The 13,803-nt window shown below is 43.3% G+C and overlaps 1 protein-coding gene across 1 annotated transcript; it reads right to left on the bottom strand.

Moving 5' to 3' along the window:
* Window positions 1-8,490: 8,490 nt before the first annotated feature.
* Window positions 8,491-13,403, bottom strand: LOC123489657 (calcineurin subunit B type 1-like; the record flags this gene model as incomplete). The annotated part of the gene is made up of 4 exons (XM_045220082.1): window positions 8,491-8,547; window positions 10,194-10,378; window positions 10,716-10,775; window positions 13,158-13,403. Coding segments are annotated over 4 exons (539 nt in total), but the record flags the coding sequence as incomplete, so codon positions are not given.
* Window positions 13,404-13,803: the final 400 nt, after the last annotated feature.

The following is a 13,803-nucleotide window of genomic DNA, read 5'->3' as shown; positions in this document are numbered from 1 at the left end:
TCTAAAACAATACATGTATTACTAGTAAGAAGTAATGTGGTATATTGCTCAATTTCATTAAAATGTTTTTGACCCGAGTGTTTTTAACCAACATGTCACAGACGAGACAAACATGAGACGTTCAGCTGCCCCTTTAATGGCGGGAGGTTACCATGGTAACAGGGCCACTTGAGACGCACGCCTGTGAGATTGAGAGAGTCTGACTAGTAGCTGTGTTGTCTCTTGCGCCAAATACAACACTGGTGTGTAGACTTTACAGTGAAATGCTTGCTTTACGAACCTTTCCCGACAATGCAGAGTTTTTAAATAATAATACAAAATAAAATAGTAACTAACACAAGAGGAATAAAAATTAGATACACAAGAATGGAGCCATACACAGGGAGTACCAGTACCAGATCAATGTGGAGCTATATACAGGGAGTACCAGTACCAGATCAATGTGGAGCTATATACAGGGAGTACCAGTACCAGATCAATGTGGAGCTATATACAGGAGTACCAGTACCAGATCAATGTGGAGCTATATACAGGGAGTACCAGTACCAGATCAATGTGGAGCTATATACAGGGAGTACCAGTACCAGATCAATGTGGAGCTATATACAGGAAGTACCAGTACCAGATCAATGTGGAGCTATATACAGGAAGTACCAGTACCAGATCAATGTGGAGCTATATACAGGAAGTACCAGTACCAGATCAATGTGGAGCTATATACAGGAAGTACCAGTACCAGATCCATGTGGAGCTATATACAGGAAGTACCAGTACCAGATCCATGTGGAGCTATATACAGGAAGTACCAGTACCAGATCCATGTGGAGCTATATACAGGGAGTACCAGATCAATGTGGAGCTATATACAGGGAGTACCAGTACCAGATCCATGTGGAGCTATATACAGGGAGTACCAGTACCAGATCAATGTGGAGCTATATACAGGGAGTACCAGATCAATGTGGAGCTATACACAGGGAGTACCAGTACCAGATCCATGTGGAGCTATATACAGGGAGTACCAGTACCAGATCAATGTGGAGCTATATACAGGGAGTACCAGTACCAGATCCATGTGGAGCTATATACAGGGAGTACCAGTACCAGATCAATGTGGAGCTATATACAGGGAGTACCAGTACCAGATCAATGTGGAGCTATATACAGGGAGTACCAGTACCAGATCCATGTGGAGCTATATACAGGGAGTACCAGTACCAGATCCATGTGGAGCTATATACAGGGAGTACCAGTACCAGATGAATGTGGAGCTATATACAGGGAGTACCAGTACCAGATCAATGTGGAGCTATATACAGGGAGTACCAGTACCAGATCAATGTGGAGCTATATACAGGGAGTACCAGTACCAGATCAATGTGGAGCTATATACAGGAGTACCAGATCAATGTGGAGCTATACACAGGGAGTACCAGTACCAGATCCATGTGGAGCTATATACAGGAGTACCAGTACCAGATCAATGTGGAGCTATATACAGGGAGTACCAGTACCAGATCCATGTGGAGCTATATACAGGGAGTACCAGTACCAGATCAATGTGGAGCTATATACAGGGAGTACCAGTACCAGATCAATGTGGAGCTATATACAGGAGTACCAGTACCAGATCCATGTGGAGCTATATACAGGGAGTACCAGTACCAGATCCATGTGGAGCTATATACAGGGATTACCAGTACCAGATGAATGTGGAGCTATATACAGGGGAGTACCAGTACCAGATCAATGTGGAGCTATATACAGGGAGTACCAGTACCAGATCAATGTGGAGCTATATACAGGAGTACCAGTACCAGATCAATGTGGAGCTATATACAGGGAGTACCAGTACCAGATCAATGTGGAGCTATACACAGGAGTACCAGTACCAGATCAATGTGGAGCTATATACAGGGAGTACCAGTACCAGATCAATGTGGAGCTATATACAGGGAGTACCAGTACCAGATCAATGTGGACCTATATACAGGGAGTACCAGTACCAGATCAATGTGGAGCTATATACAGGGAGTACCAGTACCAGATCAATGTGGAGCTATATACAGGGAGTACCAGTACCAGATCAATGTGGAGCTATATACAGGGAGTACCAGTACCAGATGAATGTGGAGCTATATACAGGAGTACCAGTACCAGATCAATGTGGAGCTATATACAGGGAGTACCAGTACCAGATCAATGTGGACCTATATACAGGGAGTACCAGTACCAGATCAATGTGGACCTATATACAGGAAGTACCAGTACCAGATGAATGTGGAGCTATATACAGGGAGTACCAGTACCAGATCAATGTGGAGCTATATACAGGGAGTACCAGTACCAGATCAATGTGGAGCTATATACAGGAAGTACCAGTACCAGATCAATGTGCAGAGGTACAAGGTATTTGAGGTAGATATGGTGTTCTTTGGATGTAACTCAGCATTCTTTGTCCTCCAAACACGACGAGTTGAGTTTTTACCAAAAAGTTCTATTTTGGTTTCATCTGACCATATGACATTCTCCCAATCCTCTTCTGGATCATCCAAATGCACTCTAGCAAACTTCAGACGGGCCTGGACATGTACTGGCTTAAGCAAGGGGACACGTCTGGCACTGCAGGATTTGAGTCCCTGGCGGCGTAGATGTTACTGATGGTAGGCTTTGTTACTTTGGTCCCAGCTCTCTGCAGGTCATTCACTAGGTCCCCCCGTGTGGTTCTGGGATTTTTGCTCACCGTTCTTGTGGTCATTTTGACTCCCACGGGGTGAGATCTTGCGTGGAGCCCCAGATCGAGGGAGATTATCAGTGGTCTTGTATGTCTTCCATTTCCTAATAATTGCTCCCACAGTTGATTTATTCAAACCAAGCTGCTTACCTATTGCAGATTCAGTCTTCCCAGCCTGGTGCAGGTCTACAATTTTGTTTCTGGTGTCCTTTGACAGCTCTTTGGTCTTGGCCATAGTGGAGTTTGGAGTGTGACTGTTTGAGGTTGTGGACAGGTGTCTTTTATACTGATAACAAGTTCAAACAGGTGCCATTAATACAGGTAACGAGTGGAGGACAGAGGAGCCTCTTAAAGAAGAAGTTACAGGTCTGTGAGAAACAGAAATCTTGCTTGTTTGTAGGTGACCAAATACTTATTTTCCACTATAATTTGCAAATAAATTCATTAAAAATCCTACAATGTGATTTTCTGGAGAAAAAAAATCTCAATTTGTCTGTCATAGTTGACGTGTACCTATGATGAAAATTACAGGCCTCTCTCATCTTTTAAAGTGGGAGAACTTGCACAATTGGTGGCTGACTAAATACTTTTTTTCCCCACTGTAATCGGGTCTCACCATTGACCAACTCTCATGTATTAAATGGGAAGTGTTATAGGAAATGCCACTAACAATGTTTAGTTGGTAGAGCATGGTGCTTGCAACGCCAGGGTAGTGGGTTCGAGTCCCGGGGCCACTCATACGTAAAAATGTATGCACACATGACTGTATGTTGCTTTGGAAAAGAACATCTGCTAAATGGCATTTATTATATACAGTATATACTGAACAAAAATATAAACACCACATGTGAAGTCCTCTGTAGCTCAGCTGGTAGAGCACGGCGCTTGTAACGCCGAGGTAGTGGGTTCGATCCCCGGGACCACCCATACACAACAACAAAACATTTATGCACGCATGACTGTAAGTCGCTTTGGATAAAAGCGTCTGCTAAATGGCATATTATTTTCTATTATAAAGTGTTGGTCCCATGTTTCATGAACTGAAATAAAAGATCCCCCGAAATTTTCCATAGGCACAAAAAAGCTTAATTCTCTCAAATTTGGTGCAGCAGAGAGATTCTAAAGTCACATATGGATTTACCTTCTCATCGTCTGATGGAAGGCAGGTATTCACCGAGAGTCTCGGTAGGATCTGATCTAGGATTGGTTTTGCCTTTTTTTAGAACATCATGAATAAGGTAATTTGGAACGGGTGGGCCTGGTCCTAGATCAGCCCTCCTCCTCTCTGAGACTCCTTTTGAATATGGGCCCTTGCCTGACCTCTTCTGGGACCTTTGTTATTGAATCTGGGGAGTGACCTACCTGCCTTACACATCAGCCAGGCCTTTCCCTGCTAATGATTGGCCTCTTTCCCAATTGTCCTATGAGTTTTTAGTTCTTTGACTGAAATAAATCTTAACTAATTATGATACTTTTGATCTGAAACCTATCTAAATATTTTTTGGTGGCCAACGATTAATACTCACACATATGTCAACGTGCAAATATGGGTTAATGTCAATAAATATGCGAAAACTGTAATGTGAAACTGTTATCTTTTTATGAGACTGTGTAGCGTCTGCCATCTTGTCCCAGAAACCCCCACTACACACCAGGGAAACAGAAGCCCCCACTACACACCAGGGAAACAGAAACCCCCACCACACACCAGGGAAACAGAAACCCCCACTACACACCAGGGAAACAGAAACCCCCACTACACACCAGGGAAACAGAAACCCCCACCACACACCAGGGAAACAGAAACCCCCACCACACACCAGGGAAGCAAAGTGATCACACCAAGCCCATACTTACAATGTTTCAAAGTGTATTTATTTGTTTTTTTTCCGTACAGTATCACGTTTCCAACAGTCCCACAGCATCAGATGCAGCATGCAGAGAAAGGGGGAAAATAACTTTCAAACTTAACCATTTTCAGTTTCCACATACTAAAAAGAACCCTTCAAAGAAAAATAGAAAACGTAGCAGTTAACTAAAGAGCAGTCTGAATTATACAAACAACAGAATAGAAAGCTGGAACTGCATTTAATAAATACGTATATATACAAAACCAACACATCAAATCTCCCCGTGAATGCTGAGTACCATGTGTAGCAGTTAACACAAGAACATACCTTTTACTGGAAAATAAGCATCATCATCTTGCTGATCTGGGAGGAAAATACTAAAAAGTGAACACGTAGTTCAGTTTGTTTTTGGATTACTGCTCATAATGTGTACATTTTACCAAAGTTTGGCAACATCCATATTGTATCCCAGTAGATGATTACATATCATAATTACTAACATCACCATTCATGTGTTAACAGGAGGATTATTTAAATAGTTCATCTACATGCACAACCAAAATCATGCAACCGTAGGGGAGGCCCAAGCAAACCGTTTGTACAGCGCTCTATGGGTGCATCCCAAATGGCACCCTATTCCCTACATAGTGCACTACTTTAGACCAGATCCCTATGAGCCCTGGTCAAAAAGTAGTGCACTACATAGGGAATAGGGGGCCATTTGGGACGCACATTGACTCTCCAACTCAATGTTTCTCACTAGAATCACTGGTGTCCAAACCAGCTGTTTGGCTCACTCAAAGCCCACCCGACACCATTTTGTTAAAAAATAAATTCCAGGGGATGCCCATTTCCTCTTAAAATACAGTAGTTTGGTAACGCTCGTGTCAATCTCCCTGCTTTTGAACACACACGGAGGGAGACGAACGATGAGGCGGTTGTGATAGAAAAAGTGTTGGAAGAAGACTCACTATCCCATGGATTATGCCAACAGGTTGAGTCATTCTGTTGTCGCAGTAGAAGGAACGCTGTACTGTAACATCACTATTCAGGAGGGCTTTGACAGCTGCTGCAGCCTCTCTTTATTTAAACAAACACTGACCTAATCTAGTATACACGGAGTGTACAAAACATTAGGAACACCTGCTCTATCCATGACATAGACTGACCAGGTGAAAGCTATGATCCCTTATCGAAGTCACTTATTAAATCTACTTCAATCAGTGTAGATGAAGGGGAGGTTAAAGAAGGATTTTTAAGCTTTGAGACAATTGTGTACGTGTGCCATTCAGAGGGTGAATGGGCAAGAAAAAAGATTTTGGTGCCTTTGAACGAGGTATGGTAGCAGGTGCCAGGCACACCGGTTTGGTGTCAAGAACTGCAACGCTGCTGGGTTTTTTCACGCTCAACAGTTTCCCGTGTGTATCAAGAATGGTCCACCACCCAAAGGACATCCAGCCAACTTGACACAACTGTGGGAAGCATTGGAGTCAACATGGGCCAGCATCCCTGCGGAACACTTTCAACACCTTGTAGAGTCCATGCCCCCGACGAATTGAGGCTGTTCTGAGGGCAAAAGTGCCACTCAATGTTAGGAAGGTGTCCACTGAGTGAGTGTATATTGGTTACAAAACTAACAATGCTGCCCACAGCTGAGTCTCAATAAGATGCCATAACGGTATTTATACCATGGCATTGTTGGATACTTGTTTCTGATTGGCTTGAAGGGCATTCTAGAGCATGCATTATTTCAATATAACATGCGGTATATTTGCACGGTAGAATTCAATGACTATAGTTCATTCTTACATGTTCTATATTTGGAGCTGCTTTTGAAAACAAAAGTCTAATTTGAAATTCATTGGCATTGTTGAATTAGATTTTCATATTAGTAACCTAGCACTGATGGTTTGGTTAGCTAAACTAGCAAGTCTGTTTGGTTACCACGGCAACTTTGTAGCTATTTTGCAAATGAACACATTTCTAGCGGCAAAATGTGTTAAATTATAGCCGTGGTATAAAAGGGATAATCAACTCAGGACTCTCTGCGTTCTCTGGAAAATAATGCAACTCCGTGGAAGGTTCGTTTCACTCCACTAGCGTGACGTGGAACCACACCCGTCGCTATGGGCGGGCCATAGGGGGCCGGGCCCGCCCCAAAAAATGCTTGTGCCCCCCCCCACTTGAGGGAATTTATTATTAAATATACATACTGTAGGCTAATAATTTGTCCCCTGCCCTCCCATGCATTTCATATGCCCCCTTAAGACTGAGGTCTGGCGACGGGTCTGGGTGGAACGCACCTTCCACGTCGTGCTCATTCTTTCCAGAGAACGCATAGAGCCCCAAGCTGATTATCCCTTACATATTGTCTCAATAACACACTGACATTCACAATCTTTGTCAACAATTTCTCATCTCGATGTCTTAGGGTCAGGATATTCCTCCACACTTCAGTTCAAAATGAAATGCAATACAAATACATAGATGCTCTCCATGATTTGAAGAGAGATTCTTCAACTTGAGTGATGCGCTCTAGAAGGTCACTTTATTCATTCAGTTGTCCACAAGGTGCAACTGACATGTGACTATTCCAAAACCCTCCGAAAGACACACATACAGGTCGGAGCAGGGGGCTGCCATACCACCGAGCCTGTGGAGCAGTTGTTGTGTGGGGGGGGTTAAGTGCCTTGCTCAAGGGGCACAATGGCAGGCAATGGCATCTAGGATTTGATACCAGCAACCCTCCCGTTGCCAGCTCACTTCCCACCCGATTTTTCCCATCAGACCCGGGATTCAAACTGGCTAACCTCTAACTGCCAGGCTACCTGCCGCCCATTTACTTTGCATTGTGGGGGATTGTCATGTGGACCGATGCAGACTGTTCAACGTAAAAACGGGTCATTAAAGTAAGTAAACGACAAATCACTTTCTTGGCATCTATCTCTACTTTCAGAACGTCGACAGGAAACAGAATAATAATCTCCAACAATATAAACATCTATAAATAAAACATTCTATCACTCATGTTACAACAACATGAATTGTGTGTTTCATGTGATCGGAAGCTTAACTGATACTAATCCAACTTGCTCAAGCGTGAAATGGAACCCAAAAAAAATTGCTGTTTATTTGTGAAAAAATAAAATGTGCATCTAACCATCTAGTGACCATGTAGCGAGCGTTTTGACGCATCACCGACTAGTCCTCCATAACGGACAGCGTTTTGACGCATCACCGACTAGTCCTCCATAACGGACAGCGTTTTGACGCATCACCGACTAGTCATCCATAACGGACAGCGTTTTGACGCATCACCGACTAGTCCTCCATAACGGACAGCGACGACGGATAGTTCATCATAACAATATGATCTGGCTTCTGGATATGTCCTGGTTGGCACTTAACACCCTGCTTTTTGAATTGTAACTGAAATCAAGTATATTATTTACGTAACACCCCAACTAACTACACATTTCACCATGAGGGAGCCATTATAGATATACATATAGATATACATATAGATATACATATACATGTCCATTTGTGTATTTTTTTTAAAAGAGACCTGAACGAAAATAAATATTTTAAAAATAACAAAGAAAGAAAATGACAATGAAGTAAATCTAAACAAGGCAACCTTTCTCACACCCTCCCTCCTCCATTGAACTGGGATGCTCTTACAAACGAGAATAGCTGTCCTTCCTTGGGTTATTGAGAGGATCGGAATTCAATAACACTTAAAAAGTTGGCTTCATGAGGCTCGTGGTTTCTCAAAAAAAAAAAAAAGTGGCTTCAAGGAGAGAGAGAATACTTCCATTGAAATACACAGAGAGCGTTTGTCAGATGTCTGGAGCAGATCTTCAGAGACAGACGGAGAAGAAAGCGAGGGCGGGAGAGCAGCAGGGGACGGGCTCACACGTCCACCACCATCTTTTTGTGTATGTCAAGACCACCCACCACCTAGGAGAAGAGAGGAGGATCAGAACCATACAGATATAATTGGAATTAGAACTAGAATAATAATTCTAATTCCAATTCCAATTCTAATTCCAATTCTAATTCCAAAAGCAGGTTGGAACAGATTGATTCTTAATGCTATCGGCTACATTTGTGGACTTCAAAATCATGCAACATGGTTCTACCTAAGAAAGGCAACTCACTACTAGTATAACTACTGTATCCTGTTAACCCCTTAATACTAGCATAACTACTGTATCCTGTTAACCCCTTAATACTAGCATAACTACTGTATCCTGTTAACCCCTTCATACTAGCATTACTACTGTATCCTGTTAACCCCTTGTCTTGTCTGTAACACTGTCCTGAACTCTCAGCTATTTTAATGAATGAGTCTCTTCAATTGAAGTCACACAAACCATCCACAACAACCAGCTCAAACCAATTTTATAACCATGGTCCAACCAGCTCAAACCAAAAATAATACTCACACGAGAACAGAGCATTTTAGCATATGGCTTTAGAGAAACGTGCCAAATATAATAATAATAATATGCCATTTAGCAGACGCTTTTATCCAAAGCGACTTACAGTCATGTGCGCACACATTTTTACGTATGGGTGGTCCCGGGGATGGAACCCACTACCCTGGCGTTACAAGCGCCGTGCTCTACCAGCTGAGCTACAGAGGACCAGTAATATATGGCTCATTCAGGAGAGTGAAACAGAAAACAGAACACTCAGCTAGAAACTGGCTAGAATCATGCTCTATACACAGCATTTATAATGTTACACTTCACTGAATAAGCCCCTAGTGTGTTAGAGCTGGCCAGGAGAAGCCAGCAAATCAAATACAAGTTTATTGGTCGCCTACACAGATTTGCAGATGTTATCACAGGTGCAGCGAAATGCTTATGTTTCTAGCTCCAACAGTCGGAGTAATACCTAGCAATACAATAACAATACACACATAATCCCCAAAAGTTTAAAAAATATTAGAACGAGCAATATCAATGTTTGGAACATAAATATATATAAATAGCGTTTATAGTCTCCCGAGTGGCGCAGTGGTCTAAGGCACTGCATCGCAGTGATCCTGGTTCAAATCCAGGCTCTGTCGTAACCGGCCGCGACCGGGAGACCCATGGGGCGGCGCACAAGTCGTCCAGGGTAGGGGAGGGAATGGCCGGCAGGGATGTAGAGCATGGCGTTTGCAACGCCAGGGTTGTGGGTTCGATTCCCACGGGGGGCCAGTATGTAAAAAATAAAAAAAATAATGTATGCACTCACTAACAGTAAGTCGCTCTGGATAAGAGCGTCTGCTAAATGAGGTAAATGTAGACTATATGAATAGAAAAGGTGTGTCCAGCAGTAGTTATATAGGATGAGCCTTGACAGTATATACATATGAAGTGGGTAAAACAGTATGTAAACATGATTGAAGTGACCAGTGTTCAATGACTATATATACATTGGGGCAGCAATCTCTAAGGAGTAACCACTGCAGCCCTCCAGAACTATAGTTACCCACCAATAGGGTTGCACAATTCTGGAAAATGTTCTCAAGCTCCTTCCCTGCTTCTTCCTTTCAGATACCGAGGATCCGCCAACCAGAACCCTTCCCCCGGCCACCAGGACCTCAGACTTACTAAGCAGAACTCTTCGAAGGATATCCTGCCATCTCCGTCCTTGTCTGCGTTGATGATGGTCTTGTCCACGATCTGCTGGAGCTGAGTGTCCTTGAGGTTGTTCCCAACCATCATCTTCAGCACCTGGAAGAGCTCCCCGTTGGAGATGTAGCCATCCTTGTCCATGTCGTAGATCCGGAAGGCGACTGGAGGGGAGGAGAGAGAGGGGTGAAGGAGGGAGAGAGGGGTGAAGGAGGGAGAGAGGGGGTGGAGAGAGGGGTGGAGGAGGGAGAGAGGGGTGGAGAGAGGGGTGGAGGACGGAGAGAGGGGTGGAGTGGGAGGATGCAGGAATGTGTGTGTAAATAAAAAAGACTTTAGGTTTTGGAGAAAGCCTCATCATTGATGCCATCAGGCATTCTGTTTCTACTTTGGTGACTGGAGGAGGATGGAAGCAGGAACATGTGGAAATAAACAACCACAGAGCTTTGGTTTTGTAGTACAGATCGAAGTGGAGATGGATTTGCAGTAGATTTGTCTACTTACACCGAAGCTTTGACTCCTTGTCCCCCTTGACACTGAACTGTGAGACTCCCTCAATGAATTCTGATAGGGGAGAGATGGAGAGATGGTTTAGGAGTTAGACTTTATTTGACTGCCTGTATGTAGCCTGTGCAAGACTTTTTAAATTCACGATGGCAGTGGTCAAATGTAAATGCACTACTTATGCATTCATAAGTTTAATCAAAAATCTCACTTTGTAAACACAACAGCAGACTACTGCAATTGATACTTAGGGCTAAATTCAATCTGATCGCCCCTTTTAGACCACATTCACAGCAAACGCTGCATATGTCAGCTCAATCAGAAATTATCTTTAAACGTCAATCACGCAGATTTATCCGCGGACCGGATTGAATCTAGGCCTAAGGTGATCTAGTTGTGACTGTCCTGTGTTAAATGTTCCTATTGTCTGTGCAGGACAGGTACTGTTAGGCAGAGCAGACAGACTGCCAGGCCTAAGTTCCAACCTTGTGTTAATCATGCAATGTAATGAATGTTGTGTGAAACTCCTGTTCTAGGCCACCCCGGGCCGTTCTCAGAGGAGGACAACAGATCCATTTACCAACACCAGCGTCACATGTCTTGATACTATATATATATATATTTTTTTTTTTTTGTCATTTAGCAGACGCTCTTATCCAGAGCGACTTACAGGAGCAATTAGGGTTAAGTGCCTTGCTCAAGGGCACCGACAGATGTTTCACCTAGTCGGCTCGAGGATTAGAACCAGCGACCTTTCGGTCACTGGCACAACGCTCTTAACCACTAAGCTACCTGCCGCCCCTGATTTCAGCAAGTAAAGCTTAAATCCAAAGACATTGTTAGACCCAACCATTTCTTCACCAGTAAAACATAAACATTGCATTATAAATTGTTGTGGGTTTAGATAAATGTATCAAATAAATATAAAATATCATTATGCGTGCATAGCCTATGTTCAATTAACAGAACAACAGAACACCATATATACAATAGAGGGAGGTATGAACATAAATTAATCGCTCTATATATGATTCATTTAACTTAAAGCCTACAGGTATAATACATTATGATGCCATCATTTTAATGCATTGTAAGACTTGTCATGAGCATGTATGATCCCTGATTATTTAATGTAATAATTACGATCACTTTAATCATCAATTGTACACAAGGTCCAACTGAACTTTCACTTCTGCTTTATCCCAACCCCTCTGAAAGACAGATATACATACAGTGGATTCGGAAAGTATTCAGACCCCTTCCCTTTTTCCACATTTTGTTACATTACAACCTTATTCTAAAATTGATAAAATTATTTTCCCCACACAATACCCCATAATGACAAAGCAAAAACAGGTCTTTAGACATTTTTGCAAATGTATTACAAATAAAAACAGAGATACCTTGTTTACATAAGTATTCAGACCCTTTGCTATGAGACTCGAAATTGAGCTCAGGTGCATCCTGTTTCCATTGATCATCCTTGAGATGTTTCTACAACTTGATTGGAGTCCACCTGTGGTACATTCAATTGATTGGACATTATTTGGAAAGGCACACACCTATCTATGTAAGGTCCCACAGTTGACAGTGCATGTCAGAGCAAAAACCAAGCCATGAGGTCGAAGGAATTGTCCGTAGAGCTCTCAGGACCCTCAGACTCAGGAGAAGGTTCACCTTCCAACAGGACAACGACCTAAGCACACAGCCAAGACAAGCACACAGCCAAGGCAGGAGTCCATCGAGGACAAGTCTCTGAATGTCCTTGAGTGGTCCAGCCAGAGCCCGGACTTGAATCCAAGCTTGTAGCGTCATACCCAAGAAGACTTGAGGCTGTAATCGCTGCCAAAGGTGCTTCAACAAAGTACTGAGTAAAGGGTCTGAATACTTATGTAAATGTTATATTTCAGTGTATTTTTTTTTTTACATTTGCAAAAATGTATAAAAACCAGTTTTTGCTTTGCCATTATGGGGTATTGTGTGTAGATTGATGAGGGGAAAAAAACACAATTGAATCCATTTCAGAATAAGGCTGTAACATAACAAAATGTGGAAAAAGTCAAGAGGACTGAATACTTTCCGAATGCACTGTATATAAAGGTTGGAGATGTTGGAGCAGGGGACTGCCACACTGGGCGCCGTGGAGCAGTTGTTATGGGTGGTTAAGTGCCTTGCTCAAGGGCACAATGGCAGTCAACGACATCTACGATTTGATACCAGCAACCCTACGGTTGGCAGCTCATTTCCCGCCAGATTTTCCCAGTCAGACCCAGGATTCGAACTGGCGACTTTCCAGTTACTAGCTAACCTCTCTGACCACCCTATTATATATAATATATAAAATAATATTCAGCCATTTTAGCGGAGAGCACTCTGACTCTAGCCCGGGCGCCCAGTCTGTTCCATATGGAATAGTCTAAGGCTCCTCTGGCTCTGCCTTACCCTTGAAGTCCACCTCTCCATTTCCATCGGTGTCGAAGATGTCGATGACCCTCTGGACCAGCGGGTTCTGCTGGAGTTCAGGCAGGGACATGAACTCCTCCACGCTGAGAGACCCAGAGTTATCTAGGTCCAGTTTCTTAAACCTCTTTCCCAGACGCTTAATCTCATCAGCATCGACTGGAGGGGACAAAGAGAGAGAGAGAGAAAGAGAGACAGAGACAGAGAGAAAGAGACAGACAGACAGACAGGCAGGCAGACAGACAGACAGACAGAGAGAGAGAAAGAGAGAGAGAGAGAGAGAGAGAGAGAGAGAGAGAGAGAGAGAGAGAGAGAGACAGGATGAGAGAGAGAGAGAGAGAGCGAGAGAGAGAGAGAGAGAGACAGACAGGATGAGAGAGAGAGAGAGAGACACACAGAGACACAGAGAGAGAGAAAGAGAGAGAGAGAGAGACAGAGAGAGAGAGAGAGAGAGAGAGAGAGAGAGAGAGAGAGAGAGAGAGAGAGAGAGAGAGAGAGAGAGAGAGAGAGAGAGGGAGAGAGAGAGAGAGAGAGAGATAATAAACCAGGGACCAGTTAGGTGAACGTACAGTCCACATTGGGAGCAGAGAGGTTCCATTACAGTCTGGTCATTTAACTGGCAGACGCC

The sequence above is a fragment of the Coregonus clupeaformis genome, unplaced genomic scaffold, assembly GCF_020615455.1.
Source record: "Coregonus clupeaformis isolate EN_2021a unplaced genomic scaffold, ASM2061545v1 scaf3119, whole genome shotgun sequence".
Classification (NCBI taxonomy): domain Eukaryota; kingdom Metazoa; phylum Chordata; class Actinopteri; order Salmoniformes; family Salmonidae; genus Coregonus; species Coregonus clupeaformis.
Note: the sequence above shows the minus strand (reverse complement) of the source record. Positions and strands in the feature narration are given on the sequence as shown.